At 37.2% G+C, this 15983-nt stretch overlaps 7 protein-coding genes across 7 annotated transcripts; 4 read left to right on the top strand and 3 right to left on the bottom strand.

Moving 5' to 3' along the window:
- Positions 1-131: 131 nt before the first annotated feature.
- On the bottom strand, positions 132-2295 carry RHIMIDRAFT_262179 (DUF647-domain-containing protein). The gene is made up of 8 exons (XM_023611587.1): positions 1832-2295; positions 1698-1773; positions 1554-1639; positions 1408-1501; positions 1196-1357; positions 724-1146; positions 406-677; positions 132-356 (listed from the first exon to the last, which is right to left on the bottom strand). Exons 1-8 carry the CDS (start codon positions 2173-2175, stop codon positions 308-310), a joined length of 1506 nt encoding a protein of 501 aa, XP_023463395.1. The 5' UTR covers positions 2176-2295; the 3' UTR covers positions 132-307.
- RHIMIDRAFT_206413 (primase, DNA, polypeptide 1) lies at positions 2291-3770 on the bottom strand (the record flags this gene model as incomplete). Its single annotated transcript, XM_023606903.1, has 7 exons — positions 2291-2535; positions 2582-2928; positions 2980-3035; positions 3081-3291; positions 3341-3447; positions 3499-3656; positions 3710-3770. The coding sequence occupies 7 exons, from the start codon at positions 3768-3770 to the stop codon at positions 2291-2293; spliced, it is 1185 nt and encodes a 394-aa protein (XP_023463396.1).
- Positions 3771-4157: 387 nt separating this feature from the next.
- Positions 4158-5411, top strand: RHIMIDRAFT_240365 (FolC bifunctional protein; the record flags this gene model as incomplete). Its single annotated transcript, XM_023609362.1, has 1 exon — positions 4158-5411. One exon carries the CDS (start codon positions 4158-4160, stop codon positions 5409-5411), a length of 1254 nt encoding a protein of 417 aa, XP_023463397.1.
- Positions 5412-5669: 258 nt separating this feature from the next.
- Positions 5670-7010, top strand: RHIMIDRAFT_229640 (protein serine/threonine phosphatase 2C; the record flags this gene model as incomplete). Its single annotated transcript, XM_023607647.1, has 5 exons — positions 5670-5955; positions 6012-6175; positions 6232-6426; positions 6474-6725; positions 6775-7010. 5 exons carry the CDS (start codon positions 5670-5672, stop codon positions 6862-6864), a joined length of 987 nt encoding a protein of 328 aa, XP_023463398.1. The 3' UTR covers positions 6865-7010.
- Positions 7011-7059: 49 nt separating this feature from the next.
- RHIMIDRAFT_262219 (Pkinase-domain-containing protein) lies at positions 7060-8461 on the top strand. Its single transcript, XM_023611588.1, has 7 exons — positions 7060-7174; positions 7221-7437; positions 7521-7629; positions 7687-7786; positions 7838-7889; positions 7942-8127; positions 8184-8461. Exons 1-7 carry the CDS (start codon positions 7095-7097, stop codon positions 8355-8357), a joined length of 918 nt encoding a protein of 305 aa, XP_023463399.1. The 5' UTR covers positions 7060-7094; the 3' UTR covers positions 8358-8461.
- RHIMIDRAFT_45064 (uncharacterized protein) lies at positions 8410-9527 on the top strand. The gene has a single exon (XM_023615260.1). It carries the CDS (start codon positions 8519-8521, stop codon positions 9149-9151), a length of 633 nt encoding a protein of 210 aa, XP_023463400.1. The 5' UTR covers positions 8410-8518; the 3' UTR covers positions 9152-9527.
- Positions 9528-9724: 197 nt separating this feature from the next.
- RHIMIDRAFT_206409 (DUF21-domain-containing protein) lies at positions 9725-11143 on the bottom strand (the record flags this gene model as incomplete). The annotated part of the gene is made up of 7 exons (XM_023606902.1): positions 9725-9823; positions 9871-9959; positions 10018-10222; positions 10271-10613; positions 10657-10702; positions 10762-10775; positions 10833-11143. Coding segments are annotated over 7 exons (1107 nt in total), but the record flags the coding sequence as incomplete, so codon positions are not given.
- Positions 11144-15983: the final 4840 nt, after the last annotated feature.

Here is a 15983-nt window from a genome sequence, read left to right on the forward strand (position 1 = left end):
ATCGGCCATATTCCAATTTAGGAAATATTCAAAGTTTAAGGTTATTGAATATCCGATTAGTTTCATGTTGTCAAAAAAAAAACCATCACTCTCCGATTTTATCAAGATGTTGAATATATTAACTCATAGAGTGTTTATTATTGGCTTTAGCTCATTCATTGATGTAATGGGCCACTGTAAAGAGATGTATATATTATTTGATTTACGAGATCTTGAATCGCAGCAGTAGCAGTGGATAATAAATGTATCTTACAAATTTACCCAATAAGGAATATGACATCATAAAAATGATAAAAAAAAAGTCTATTTATTCCTGCTTACGGTCATTATGCCCCTTCCATGCGAGCCTCATACCACTAAAGGAAGTGTAAGTACACCATATATTATAATGCCTTCAACACTTGCCTATCATTCCAGTAGACAGTTTCCCTTTGCCAATTCTTTTCATCCAACTCTAAGTTAAATCTATCGTAATGTTCTTGTGTCCAAGCATGAGATGATTTTAAGGCATCTATATAGTTATCCCAATGCAAATCTTTGTCTATCTTTTCTGTTGAAATGATGTCATGAAACTTTAATGAGTGGAGTATTGACTTGACAAAATCTGGTGACCCAGCATCTTGATGAAATAAAATCCACATGGTGTTTTTATGATAATTTAAGAGATAATTTTCGTGCTACAGCAAAAAAGTTAGATCTATTTAAAGAAGAAGTGAAGATTACCATCAGCACTTGAACCACGTCTTGTACTTCATGCGATGAACTGTAAGCTTGAGCAGCACTGGATCCCATTTTGATCTTTACAGACACTGAACCTTGCTTGTTGCGTAATGAAGGTTTGATCCATTCACCAAACCCAATTTCTCGGCTCCTTAGTTTTTCATAGGTGGCGACTTTGCCTGTATCAATATATTCTTTGGCTAACAGTGTCAGTTTAGCTTGATTGAGGATTTCAAACTCTGCTGCATGGAGCATCTTGATGGTTGACCAGATATTGATAGGTGATAGTAAAGCAAATGCACCAAACAAAAAGGCAGGCGAGTGTGAAATTGTGATTAATCCGACACCAGAGAGCATACCCAAGAGATGAGCAGTAGACATTTGTGCGTCATCTTTGGCAACAATATCACCAATATTACCATTAGGCTATGATAAAGTTGTCAGCTTATGGTACAAGAGACAATATTCTACTTACAGAGAAATGCTTTGTAAATGTCATATGGCTTGCAATCCAGATGCTTTCATGAATCAATTCAAACATGTTTCCCACAGCCGCAAGTGGTAAGAACAGCTTTGGACTGACCACAGATGTACATAGCTGAAGAAAGGATCCGACTGTAGAAAAGATCTCACAGACCTACCAAAGGCGGTCAATATACAATCCTGATGGAATGCGAAGAGACTTACAAATTTCCATGTTTTTGGGTGTGAATCAAATGAACTTGCGTACTTTTTGATAAAGAACAGTTTACCAATCTCTCCGAAACCATCTTTAAGCACCCTAATTCGATTTACTTTATCTCTTTCATTTATCTTTCATTCAACTGACTTACCACTGAATGGCCACTGCTCCACCTGTAGCTGCTGCAGTACCTAATCCTAAGGATGCCAACATCGCTTGGGAACAAAGCACACCAATCTATTCCTCTTTCCATTAGTCCCGTTCTTGTTCTACAATTCATTCTTTTATTTCTTACAGCTGATCCAACATATGTCTCTAAAAATAGCCAGGCATGGAATTTTTTATAACAACTGTGAACACTGTCAGGGTATCTAGAGCAAAAACTTGAGTAAAAAAAAAAGGAAATAGTCGATCTCTTCTTCTTATTACCCTACAGGTAAGAACATCTCTGTCAAGTTTTGCTTGACAGCGCTGATCACACCTAATCCGCTATTCTTTTGTTTACTGGTTGCATAGTAATTGCCTTCTTTTTCTTCAGACGGATGGATCCACTCCCAAGACAATGGTGAAGATGTTACAGGCGATGCTATTCGACTCTTGGAAGCTGTAGCTGATTTTGTCTTTGCGATGGTTGGTAGACTAGTGTAGATGCGTTTTCGACCATGTACAAGCTCAGTTAGAATAGGCTGACCATGATCTGTTGTGTAAAATCGAATCGGACGAAAGACATGTCGATATGAATGTTTGGGTAGTTGATGAATACACCTGAACATAAGAAATGACCAGATAAAAAAAAAGAAGAGGGGGGGGGGGCTTGAACTTTGATTCGTAGCTGTCACACACACAGACATTATAGAAAGACTATGGTTTTTATTATTATTATTATTATTAGAATTCCATACTATCTTCATCTCGCTTTTCTCTTTTTGTTTGCAACATGATTGATTTAGCATACTTGTCAAAGTACTCAATGTAGGGCGCCAGAGACGTCTTTTTATAATCCGCTACATTTTTATCTGTAGTCGGGTTATTGTTGTATGCATAAATTTCATCATTAAGTGAAGATAATGTAGGCACACTCAGAGGATCAAAGCTCTCGCAGTCTTCTATAGGAATAGGCACACATACTTTCACTACATAGTATAAGTAAATGACTTTACATGTACACCAAATGCTTACATGTCTGGGGATGCACACAGAAAGGACTCTTGAGCAAGTGATTGAGATTGGTAGATACGCCGACATCAAGACGAGGGTAGGTATATTGAAACATTATATCCCGACCTACATTATCTTTAAATCGCTTCTTACTTTCAATCTTTTCAACCATCTCATTCATGTAATCCCATTTCTCCTGTGCTGTTGATCTTTCAGGATGATCCAGCCACATTTTTTCCGTCTTTTCTTTTGCATGTCCATCAGGAATGATATCTAGCACCCTGCGACATCCTTCCTCTGTGTTCAGTATACCCATGCTTTCTAATATGAGATGATCAAAGTGTTGACTGATTATATCAAATGATCGTCTAAAGAAGAGGATATAAATCATCTATTTTGTCGCTTTCCTTTGTTCTTACTTGAGTGATGGATGCAAAGCATTCAGCCTGACCCTTCGTGCTCTTTGCGCAGAATCCTACACCATATGTGAATATGGAAACACTCGATCGTGATACATTACCTTCACGACATTCAAGAAATTAATTACAGCCTTTCGACCTTCATTCGACAGCTTTCTTGCTCTTTCATCCGATACCCAACAATGGACGCCACGTCGGCCTGAGTAGACCCACAGGATGTGTTTGTATCCAAAGTCTTCCTGTAAAGCAGCATGAACTGTCTTGATAGCAACAGTCATGAACTCCCAACATAGATGACATATATCCCCTCCACTATAGAGTGTAAATATCTCTCTTTTTCTTTGGTTATTTAACCACACACCTGCAACATGTTCTTATATCATCATAATCTGTCATATCAATATCAAGCACAAATTCTTTTTCAACAGGTTTGAATGCTTTTTCGGGGACTGTTTTCTTTAAATTAGGCTACAAGCATATATTAGATGATCATCCCCATATATACAAACATATGCATACCTTGATAGAATAAATAGCACCAATATGAATCTTGGTTGGTTGAATTCTTTCAATCTCTTTCTTTAAATCATCAATTCCATTAAAAGACTTGAAACGAATATAAATATCAGAAGGTAGCGTAAAACCGAATTCTCGATGTGTAAAGCTTCTAGTTGGTGCTATCATGCGTATATTAGATCCATACTTAACACTTGTATATGTATATTCTTACTTGTGTCTTGGTTGAGCCAGTAGAAATAAGGCTTGTAAGGAAATAAAGAGTTGTAGAACATACGATATAAAAACACTGTATTTTCTGATTCAGATCTAATATGGTTGATTAATATGCTGCCAATGACTCATTATTGTATATTCTAACCCTATAAAGCTATTATATAGTCCACTGGTTTGAATATTGACCTTGGCAAATTCATCGTCCATTTCTCCCATCAATTCATCGTCTGAAAATAAGTGATCAACTCCATCAAGTTCTAAAGAACAAAAATAATCAACTTCTTTTGTTGCCTTGTCTTTTTCTTTATGTTTTACCATTACTCTCTTTTACTGAAGTCATTATTGTTGTCAAAAAAAAAAAGGGGGACGTGAAGGTGTGTAAAGACGCGAGGCGCGCTCTTTTTTTATTTTTTTTCTCCTTCCTTTTTATATTAACACAGTCACTAATGGATTTTGGATTGGAGAGGACGAGACGATTGTTAGATGCACTTGACAAACCAGATGAACGAATCAAGATTGTTCATGTGGCTGGAACAAATGGTAAAGGCTCTGTCTGTGCTTATGTTGCATCTGTATTACGCACATGTGGATATTCTGTTGGTAGATTCAATTCACCTCATCTCATCGAGCCACGAGACAGCATCAATGTGAACGGACAGGCTATAAGCCAAATAGATTACAATCACGCTGTTGAAGCAATCGATAGACTAGACAAGAACGAAAAGATAGGTGCAACATCCTTTGAAAGGCTTGTAGCCACTGCCTTTTATCTGTTTGATCAACACCATGTCGAGTTTGTCGTGTTGGAAGTGGGGCTCGGTGGACGTTATGATGCGACAAACGCGATTGGTCGACCAACGATGTGTATCATTACTGCCATTGGCATGGATCATGCAAATATATTGGGAAATGCGATTGAAGAAATTGCATATGCAAAGGCAGGCATCATGAAACCGGGTTGTCCAGTGGTCATTGCACCTCAAGATGATTCTGTTGCTCTGGATACCCTCGAGGGCTATGCTCGACAAGTTCAATGTCCGTACAAGCTGGCGATGGCTGCGGAATGGATAGGATCACAGATGTGCTCTCTCTCTGTAGATAAACAAGAGTACACATACACCATTCAACTGAATGGAGACTATCAACGCATGAACTCTGGTACGGCCGTCACCGCACTGGACTGGCTCCATCAGTTAGGTGTCATTCAACTGACAGTAGATCAATTGGCAGCAGGCATGGCCAAGGCTCTATGGCCTGGTAGACTAGATTGGATCACAAGCGCACGGGCACCAAAATTAAAAATGTTTCATCTTGACAACATTCTCGTGGACGGTGCACATAATCCACCCGCAGCCGCTGCCTTGCATCGTCATGTTGAATCACTTCGAAAGAAACGAGTCATTTGGATTATTGGAGCCACAACAGGAAAGAACATCAAAGACATGCTTCATCAACTTGTGAAACCAGAGGATGCCTTACTGGCTGTTCCCTTCAGTCAGCCAGAGGGTATGCCTTGGATACAATCTATTGACCCTTCAGAGATAGCAAATCATGTCAAAGGCGCTTCCAGTTGGTGTTCATTAGAACAGGCTTTAAAAGAGGCAGGTACCTTACGTCAGCCTAAAGATATCGTCGTCCTTTGTGGATCTCTTTATCTTGTTGCCGATTTTTATCGACTTTGTGAGTCAAATTTGATCTGAGCGAATAAAAATGAAGTCTCTGTTTCTGTTTCTGTTTTAAAAGAAAGAGTCCAAATATGGAAATGACTGAAAAAAAAGGGGGGAATAAAAAAAGCTATTTTTTTCCTTGTTTTCCCTTTCTATATTTTTTTTTATATATATGCTTTGTTTTGCTTAAATCAACCACAAGCAACAAGCAACAGCATAGGATTGAAATATACATAAACGTACATCATTAAAGATCTAATGTTATACCATGCTTTTCATAAACTGCCCATTATGCGTCCGTGGATACAATGTACAAAACGAAGCATTGCAGCAGTTTCTCAAGAAAAGACACGCAACAATCTGAATGTGATTGACTTTTTCCACCCTTCTTTATCCTCTGTACTCTATCGATATTCTCTTAGATTAGGCGTCTCCGGTTATCCGAAAAGAGGCAAACCCATCGAAAGTCAAGACGAAGGTGTGTACACAAGTAGTCAAGTGGGCGATGATGCTTATTTTAAGCGACACGATGCTCTTGGTGTCGCAGATGGCGTGGGAGGTTGGAGGACACATGCTGGTAATATATAAAAAAAAATACACAAAGGGAGTAGTTTGTTTACCCTTTCAATGTAGGAGCCAACCCGGCCTTGTACTCTAGAAAATTGATGCACTATGCACAATTAGAGTTGGATCGTATCAAGACGAATGTGAGACCACAACAGTCGCCGGTGAATCCTGATCCGATACAGATATTAGAAAGTGCATATCATCTAACGACAATAGATGCACAAAATGAGGTATTATATTTTATATATTTATATATATTGATATGCAAGCATTAAAGAGTATAAAGGGTATTGTGGGATCAACTACAGCATGTATAGCCGTACTATGTCAGGATGAACTAAGAATAGCCAATATTGGCGATTGCGGAATCTCCGTGATTAGGAAAAACAATTATATTTTTAGGTCTGAAGAACAACAACATTCGTTCAACTTCCCATTTCAACTAGGAACAGCTTCCTTTGATTCTCCATCGGATGCTCAGGTAAGGATGATGATGTTGTTTAATGGGAACTAAGCAATAGAGTATAGCAATTTACAGTCAAGATTGAAGAGAATGATATTATCGTCTTAGGATCAGACGGTTTATTTGATAATTTGTATGACGATGAAATATTGGAAGAAGTTAAAAAATTAATAGATCAGACTGATTTGGATCCAATGACTATACCTCAATTGATATCAGAAGCCCTTGTTCAAAGAGCAAAGATTGTGAGTGAAGATCCAGATAATCCTACTTCACCATTTCAAGTTAAAGCCATGCATGAAGGTTTATATTACCAAGTAAGGGCACTCTACAGTATACAATAGATTATTTATCTTTTTAATATAGGGTGGGAAAGCAGATGATATTAGTGTGATTGTAGCTATTATAAAAAAGGACGATCAATTACCAGAACCTTCACCACCACCATTACCTTGAAATAAGCATTTCATTCATTCATGTAAATAGTAATTCAATCTTTTTTTCCTTTACTGTGTGTGTATTTATTCTCTCCCCTTTTCATATTATAATCCTTGTCGAAACTACTCACAATAAACGTATACTTTATTATTAATAGATATGAGATTCTCCTTACCCTTGTGACTTTTGATCAAAAGTGTAAAGATTGTATTCTTTCTTCTTTTTTTTTTTCTTTTATTTATAAAATCATGTCTTCTCCTTCTGCTTCACAAATATACAAGAAATTAAAAAAGGTCGGAAAGGGTGCTTATGGCTCAGTCTACAAAGGGTACAAAAGTGAAATACAATAGACACCATGACTTATATTCTATTAGGATTAATACACAAACCAATAAAATCATTGCCATCAAAGTACTTAATCTAGATACAGAAGAAGACGATGTGGATGACATTCAACGAGAAATCAGTTTATTGTCACAACTAACACATGCTCGTTCACAAAATGTGACACCTTATTATGGCAGCTTTTTAGTCGGAACAAAGCTTTGGATCATTATGGATTACGCTGCTGGTGGTAGCGTCAGAACGATCGTAAGAGAGAAAGAGTGTTTTAGTCATTACCCTGACACACATACACATATACAAATACATATACATATACACACTTGATATAGATGAAAGCAGGCAACATTGAAGAGAAATATATTGCTGTTATCATCCGAGAATTACTATTGGCACTTTCTTATTTGCATAAAAATCAAATTATACACCGAGATATCAAAGGTAGAAAGAGTTTGTCTGACAACAATATATTCAAGAGGCGTTAATTTGTTTGTATAGCTGCCAATGTCCTCTTGACAGCAGAAGGAAATGTGCAACTATGTGATTTTGGTGTAGCAGCATCCAATTCGTTTAGACAGAGTACATTTGTAGGGACACCGTAAGCGTATATCCTTTATTGAAATAGCTTGTATTCATTGGTTTGTTTTAGTTATTGGATGGCACCAGAAGTGATCAGAGATGGCACTTCTTACAACTACAAGGTATTATAACACTCATTTTATATCTTTACTTACAAGCTAGCGAACAATATAGGCCGATATTTGGTCTTTAGGAATCACAGTGTATGAGATGGCAACGGGTAACCCACCTTTGGCTAATGTGGATCCAATGCGTGCAATATCAATCATTCCAAAGTCAACACCTCCTAGGCTACCAGATACATTTTCACCAGCAATCAAAGAATTTGTTGATTCATGTCTAGCAGAAGACCCTAATGAAGTACACATATCATACACAAAAGGAGAAAAAGAACTAAATGATGTATAAATATATAGAGGCTGAATGCAGATGAATTGTTAAAATCCAAGTTTATAAAGAGTGTGAATAAGGTACCTAGATCTGCATTGAGGGATTTGATTGCTAGATATGAAGTATGGAAGAAGACGAATGATGCAATCAAGAGATGCAGTATTATTTCAAATGATATTAGTGAAAGGTATGGTCATTAAACAGCATAAAAACAGGCATATGCTCAAATAGCTTTCCTTTTTTCTAAAGTGAAGAAGAAGATGCAGAATTTGAGAAAATAGTCGATAATGAATGGGAATTTGATGTAAGCGCATCTTTCCAGCTTTTTTTCATTCACATCTCACGCATATATATATACTAGATGACCAAAGACGTCAACAGCGACAAACCAATATTATCCAGTAGCCCTTCTGCTGCAGAAAAGACACTGGGTCAGACATATACCCGTAACCCAGAGACATTACCACTTGTGCGTATGTTTATGAATCCAGATCAGTCACCCGATCTATTAGCTCCTCCTAATGTCAACTCAGTCACTCCTGACATACGTCTGCCTTCACCCATCTTGAATCCAAAAGCTGAAGAAGAGCAAATCCAGCCACCTCGACCGTCCATACCCAAGATTGATCTTCAGAAACTCGAACCGAATAAGGCGCCTCGTAGTTTACTCGGTTCGCCTATCTCAAAACTAACGCCAATGACACGGTCAGGATCAAGTGAAAATGGCAAGCCGATGATCCGAGCCCGCTCTCACTCGGACCAACGACCTGACCATCAACAGCAGTACGATATACCTCCTGTTCCTCAACTTCGAGGCAATGTCGTACCACTTGCGCGTCGTGTCAGGTCAGCAACCACACTTCGGCCTGTTGAAGATAAATCACCCACTCAAAAGTCACCCAAGCCAACGGACAAAAAAAATAAAAACACGGAATCACACAGAAGGAGCATCAGCGCTGATAATACGGAAAATACCAAAAAGGTAAAAGCATAATCCTTGTCTTTCTATTTCTCTAATATTGTTTAACGACTTTTTTTATACTTTATAGATGGTTCAGGAAGCTTTAAACAGAAATACATCGTTTACATCTGAGGCAGAGATGTATAAACAAAAATTAGAGGGACATTTGTACAATCTAGATGACGCACTTTCGATTCGACCCCTTGTGCTCGACGGTATACAGAGCCAGCAACAGTTTTATGATGCTATATGGTCAACCTTGGGAGACTTGAGCGGTTGGTTAGAATCAATGGAAACAGCTTTAGAACATGTGAATGAAGATTATTTATCATGAATCTCTTTATTTGTTTGTTGTTGTATTTAATATATTTTTTAATCATATCTTGAGCTCACTCTCATGGTGCATTTCGTTGGGTTGCTGTTGCTGTGTGCTATTGGTATGAATGCTTCCAGCACTATCTACCATGGCTCCATATCCATTCATTCTTATCTTAAATCCCGTCGACTCACTACTAGGTGACTTGGGCAGTTGAGGGTAACTAGAGTGTGCGGATAGCAGAGGTGTTACAGGCTCATCTTCTCTGTGCACCTTTGTTCTTTTGCGTTCTAGGCACACATACACAAATATTTAAGGTTAGTAATGTTGAACAAGGATAAGTTGTACATTTTACTGTCAACAAAGATGTCTGTTTCATCTACAATTTCCTATACAAAGAGTCAAAACCAATACAAATCACTTTTTGTTATTATACCTCTCCAATTAAGCTTTCAATGACATCTTCTAGGGTAATCACTCCTAATGGCTTTTTGCCTGGGTATTTTGTAATAAGTGCCATATGGCCTATATGTTTGTAAATAATTTAATACACATCCTTTCTTTATGTCTGCTGCTGTGTTACTTTTCCCCTCTTGAAAGAAATTCAATATATCGAGACAACTCGTATTGGGACTTGTTTCAGGTAATTGACTCAAAGGAAACTTGGATACCGTCAGTTCGTCTGAGCAGTCATAACTGATGAGTCTCTTGACAAGAAGCATACCGACATAATGTTCCTTATCATCTGCTGCTGTAACTGGTATACGCGAATAACCCTGTTTGAGGATCTAGATTGGAGTGAATATAAGACATGAATAGATTTTGTATACACATACTCGGTGTACAAGTGCCTTATCTAACACAGTATCAAGAGATAATGCAACTACATCTTTCAAAGGAGTCATAACATCACAAACACGCTTCTCTTTTAGATCAAGAACTGAAGATATGATGTGAACTTCGTCCCTTGTCAATCCTTCGGTATCATCCGACTGATGCATTGATACTAAACATTTAAGTCCTGTATGTGTATGGTCAATAATAGGACTATGTGATAAAGTAAAATACTTGCCGGCTTTCTTATAAGTGGTGCCTCGTGTTGTGCCCAAGAAATAGTTTAATACAAGCGAAGTAGGATACGCAATTGGGTAGAGTAAATACATGATAACCAAGACAATTCTACAACAGTTTAGATATATTCTATCTTTTCAATTAAACTTACTTGGAACATTTTGCACCAATGGCCAAGCCATATCTCACACAGATGGCTAAATAGATGATATGTTTGTAAGCAGACAAGTCCTATTTAAAATACTCTTGCTCTTACACTGTGGTATCACTCTATTATTTTATAAAATATGGATTAGGAAGGTTCATGATCAAAAATATGCCCCTTACTCTCCAAAGATGACAATTAAAGCTGTTGATATAAGTATAGCCCAAATTCCGCCACCAATGAGCGAATCAAGTACGATCGGCAGCGTTTCGTTCACAATGACGTTTGACAGCAACAATGTTACGAGAACCCAATATTTCCCTTTATCTAGTAATGAGAGTACTTGAAGTGCATGTTTCTTTTCTGATTCTGATCCAGTTTCCACCATGACCTGAAGGTGAGTCTCATCGAGACCCATCAAGCCAAGAGTTAAGCCTATCATATATACGTGTTGGATAATCATGTTGTTTTGAATTAGAACATACCAGCAAAGAATCCACCTGCGAGCACTAAAAGTGAGGTTGCAATAAATCGAATTAAAGTTATTGAAAAGTCATTGTCTTGATATAAGACTATTGGGCTAGCCATGACGTGTTTAAACATAATCATCCATATCAATATTGCATAGTTGATATCTATCATGATCAATTTGAGATTGATGCAGAAAATAAAGATTTAGCTGTGTAAAAAAAAAAAAAGAAAAAAGCATTAATTTCTCTTTCTCTCTTGCTTTGTATTTATGCAATAGCTTTTTTTTTTGTTTCAGATGGCGCCTTTTCCTTTTTTGGTTATGATACGGATTTTCCAACCAAGAAGTTACTCTTCACTTTTTGATAGATGGATAGTGTTTATAATTAAATAGGATCTTTACATGAACAAACCTCTTTGTTTTAATTCTTGTTGAATTGAAAGAGAGATGCTAAATGGTGATAAAATGCACCAAAAGCTGCCACTGATGCGAAAACGTACCTGGACTATTAGTATCTAATAAGCGAGGCAATGAACAAAGAAGGGGAGAATTACTACTATACGCACGCGTAATAGTAAATATTTTTATAAAAAGATAATGTACAGAAATAAGAGATTGAATCTATGAAGCTACATGGTGAAGTCTTTTAACTTCTTCAGGTGAAAACTTTAGCATCATTGTTAATACAGGAATAAGTTGGGCCTAAGAGAAAAAAGTATGATCAGTATTTGTTGCTCCTTTTTTTCCTTTTCTTTTTTTACTCTTGTAGATTTGGATTCTAAAAATTTTATAATAACATTTCTAAGATATTCCATATTGATCGATCCTTCTTCATCTTTTGCAGTAAGCCCACTTAAAGAGGATATGGATGTTCTCGATGAAGAACGAGGGAAGCCTTCAGAGTTATTCAAGTTTGGATTTGGTGATTTGGGAGAATCAAATGTCACTGGCTGTTGAGCCTTTGAAAGTTTTCTAATCTCGTCCTTTAATGTCTAAAAAGATATAAGTCATTAAGTAATAAGCTTCATAGCAAATGATATATACCTTGTTTAGTGTCTTTAGATAACTTTCTCTAGTTTTCAAGTCCTCAATTTCCTTATTTTGTGTACTTTTAATCGTCTCAATCTCTTGCTTCAGTTGACTGATTTGAAGCTTTTTTTTGCGGTTATAAATATTAAAACATATGCAAAAATGCAGTATACACAACTTACATTCAGTTCTTCCTTCTCTTTTGTCTCTTCTGCGCTTGTTTTTAAATCATCTTCCATTTTCTTCAGTTTATTCAATAGCTGCTGTTTATCCGTTTCAAGTGTTTCTATACTTGCTTGCTTTTGTTTACTTTCAGTCTGCAGATGTTCAATCTTTTCTTCTAATGACTTGACTTTATCAGTTAGACTCGATATCGACTCCTTATTTTGTTCATTTGATGCCTGCAACTTGCTATTTTCTTGCTCTTTATTGCTCAATTCCTTTTCTAATCGCCTTTGCTCCATGTTCCAATGTTTTTGACGCTTGTCCATCTCTTGCTTGGATTCTTCAGCTATCAGACGAGACTCTTCTAATGCAGCAATTTTTTCGTTTAATTCTTCAATGATACGTTCACTCTCTTTCAGATGATGCTGCAGATTTTCAGACATACTTTGTGAACTCTCGAATTCAGCCTGTTTAATCTGCAATTCGTCCATGATCTTGTCTTTTGCTTCTACAGCTTCTTTTCTTTCTTTTTGTAAGATACTAATCTCAGATGCATTTGATTGTATCTTGGCATTCAACCGACTTACTTCAGCCTTCAAGTCAGTTTTCACCTTGGATATGGCATCGTGCTCCTGACGTATTTGCTGAAGTTGAGACTTGTACGAGTCGCACTCTTGTTTTATACGATTCAGCTGTTCCTTGGTGTTTTCAACTTCGGTTGACAGATCTGATTTTTCCTTTTCCAACGTGGATACTTGCTTTTTGGCCTTATTAAGCAAATCAGACATCTTTCTAGATTTCTCTTGTTCTTCCTGTAGTGACTCTGCAGACTTACGTGCTGTCGCGAGGTCTTGGTCACGTTCATTCAGCAGATCCTTTGCGACTTTAAGAGCTTCGTTGGTATCTCTTAGCTTATTGTTTAATGTTTTCACTTGAGTCTCAGATGCTGCTAGCTTTCCTGATACTTGTTCGAGCTCTTTTAGTTTGGAAAATGCGTCTTCTAGATTTGCTTCTGCCTCAGAAAGTTGTTTGCTAAGATCATCCTTTTCCTTTTGTAACGCGTCTCTTGCAACAATCATGGTTTGAACTGAGGATTGTGTAGTTGCAAGCTTTTCCTGTAACTCTTGTTGCTTTTCTGAGAGCTGGCGAATAACATCATCCTTTTCTACTTTCTGTGCATCAAGCTCTTTTGTCTTTTCCTGAAGCAAGCGCTGAGTTTCATCTAATGACGTCTTTAAACCTTCAACATCTTTCACAGACTGCTTTATCTGATCCATCTCCTTCTTTAATCTGTCCACTTCTTCCTTTGACTCTGCTATCTTGGACTTTAACTCATTATTTTCTTGCTGAATGCTATCGTATTTTTCTTTCAGATCCTTCCTTTCTTGCTGTATCCTTTCTAATGCATCACTCTTCTCTTTTAATTTATCTGATAACTCTTGCTTATCTTTGTCATTTGATTTTTTCAATTCTGTCACTATTTCTTGAGCTTTCTGTTCACTAGAGCGAGCTTCCTGTAACTCCTTTTGGATAAGAGACAGTTTTTCGTCATTGCCTTGATCCTGGGGCAACTCGGATAATTGGGCTTCCAAGGCTGATTTCTCTTCAGCCAGTTTTTTCTTTTCTTTTTCCAGTTCTTCTTTTTCTTTTAGTGCAACCTTGAGTTTAGCTTCCATTTCGTTCTTTGCCCTATTTGCAGCATTCTTGGACTTTTGCTTTGGGGTTTCTTGTTGCTTCTTTTCTAGGTCCTTTATTTTTGCCTCCAATGTTGCCTTTTCTTGTTTCAATTTGGTTTCTGTACTTCTTGACTCCGCTACCCCCTTGGCTTGTTCCTGAATCTTTTTTTCCAAAGCCTTGTTCTGCTCTGTCTCTATACTCAATTTCTCCTCAAGTGTTGCCTTTTCTTTGCTGAGACTGTCAAGGTTCTGCTGAAGACGGTTCACTGCTTCTTTCAGCTCATTGTCTTGTTTATTCAACTCATTCTGCAACCTAGCATTCTCTTTCTCAAGTTGTTCATGTTTTGTCTCATCTTGGCTTGCCTGTTCCAGCACCTTTATCCTCTCTTCAAGCTCGTTTCGCTCCAGTCTTGCTTCCTCCAGCTGTTTCTCAAGACTTTCCTTAATCTTTTCGTGCTCTGTTCGTTCTCTTGACGATCCTTCGAGTTCCTCTTGAAGCTTTTGCTTGGCTTCATCAGCACTGTTCACGAGTTGGATCAGACTTTTCTTCGTTTCTTCCTTTTCCAGAAGTAATTCCTCTACTTGATTTTTGAGTGTCGCGATGGATTTCTGAGAAACGGTGTCTTGTTGAAGTAGACCATCCCGTTCCTTTTCAAGTGCTTTAATTTTCTTGACCAAGCCTTTTACCACATTACGATCTGTAGGCTTGTCTTCCTCTATCGACTTGGCCATGGCCGTAATTTAAAAGCGCTATATATAAAATAGAGAAAGAGAGAGAGTAAATGAAAAAAGGGCAGGTGTGTGCGCTCTGTGGAGTTCAAATAGTTTGTTTCACATGAAAAACTCGTCCCTTTCCAAAATGAAGGATATGAAAATCAATTGCAACATGAATAGACTATTAACAATGCCTTCGTCATACAAAGGATGACTACAACGAGCCTTGACTTTGATTCAGTGCTTCTAGTCTCAAATGAAAGATAATTTAGTTAAATGATGGCTTTGGTTTGTAGTCAGTTTTGTTGCCACTTTTTGAACGCAATTGTACATTTACCCACTGTTTCTTTTCCACAAGGTGAAATCTTGCTTGCTTAATGAATAAACTGCATTGAGTCTTCATGAAATTGTAAAGAGTACTATGCGAAATGTTCATTAAGACAACAGAAGGATTCCTATAAGTGTAAAAGAAAATGCTTATGGTTCTTTCCAAGGTGAAAACAAATGAACAAATATTTATTTATAGATATAATTTGTTTCATATTCAGTATTGTTGTCTGTAGTTGATTACTAGAAGTATTTACTTTCAAATCGTAAAAAAAGCCAAGTAACAGAGGCATCATACGCTGGACTTGATGGGCTTCCTCTGTTGCTGCAACTTTGTTTTCTCGATTGAAATGGAAAACTCCATTACTGGCATATTGAATTAACCAGAGACGTATGTGCTCATCTATTGGCAAACTAGCTTTTCTCTTCTTGTGTAAGATGTGCTTACTTGTCGCTGGCGTAAACGAAATACAATTTCAGTTTTTGAAAGTGTATTAAGTTAACTACAAACAAGGTAGGTTTTTTAAGAAAAAGGAATGAATACTGTTAAAATAAGACACATGTGGGTTTTATAGGAGAGACTTAATGTCGTCACTGTGTTGATTATGCTAATATCGTAGAGCATATGCTCCTACTGTAAGATTATGAAATCTAACTTAAGTTTTAAAAATTTCTCTTTACTATGGTTAGTAAAGCATGCATTCTCTTTATGTCGTCAAAGAGAATACTTTTCCTTCATCCTTCTTTTTTAAAACAATCTGATATTTCCACTAAAAGGTCTCCAGAATCAGATATTCCTTGAAAACTGATTAAGCTATCAACACTGCATGTCTTTCTATTATCTACTTTTTTTGAGCCTGTGATTGTCAATTGTTCAATCATTGCCCGTAACGGGTCCCCGACAAGAGGGTAAAATAAGGTAGCTTTTGAAGCAATGTGACTAAAGTATGATT

Source organism: Rhizopus microsporus (genome assembly GCF_002708625.1).
Source record: "Rhizopus microsporus ATCC 52813 unplaced genomic scaffold scaffold_16, whole genome shotgun sequence".
Classification (NCBI taxonomy): domain Eukaryota; kingdom Fungi; phylum Mucoromycota; class Mucoromycetes; order Mucorales; family Rhizopodaceae; genus Rhizopus; species Rhizopus microsporus.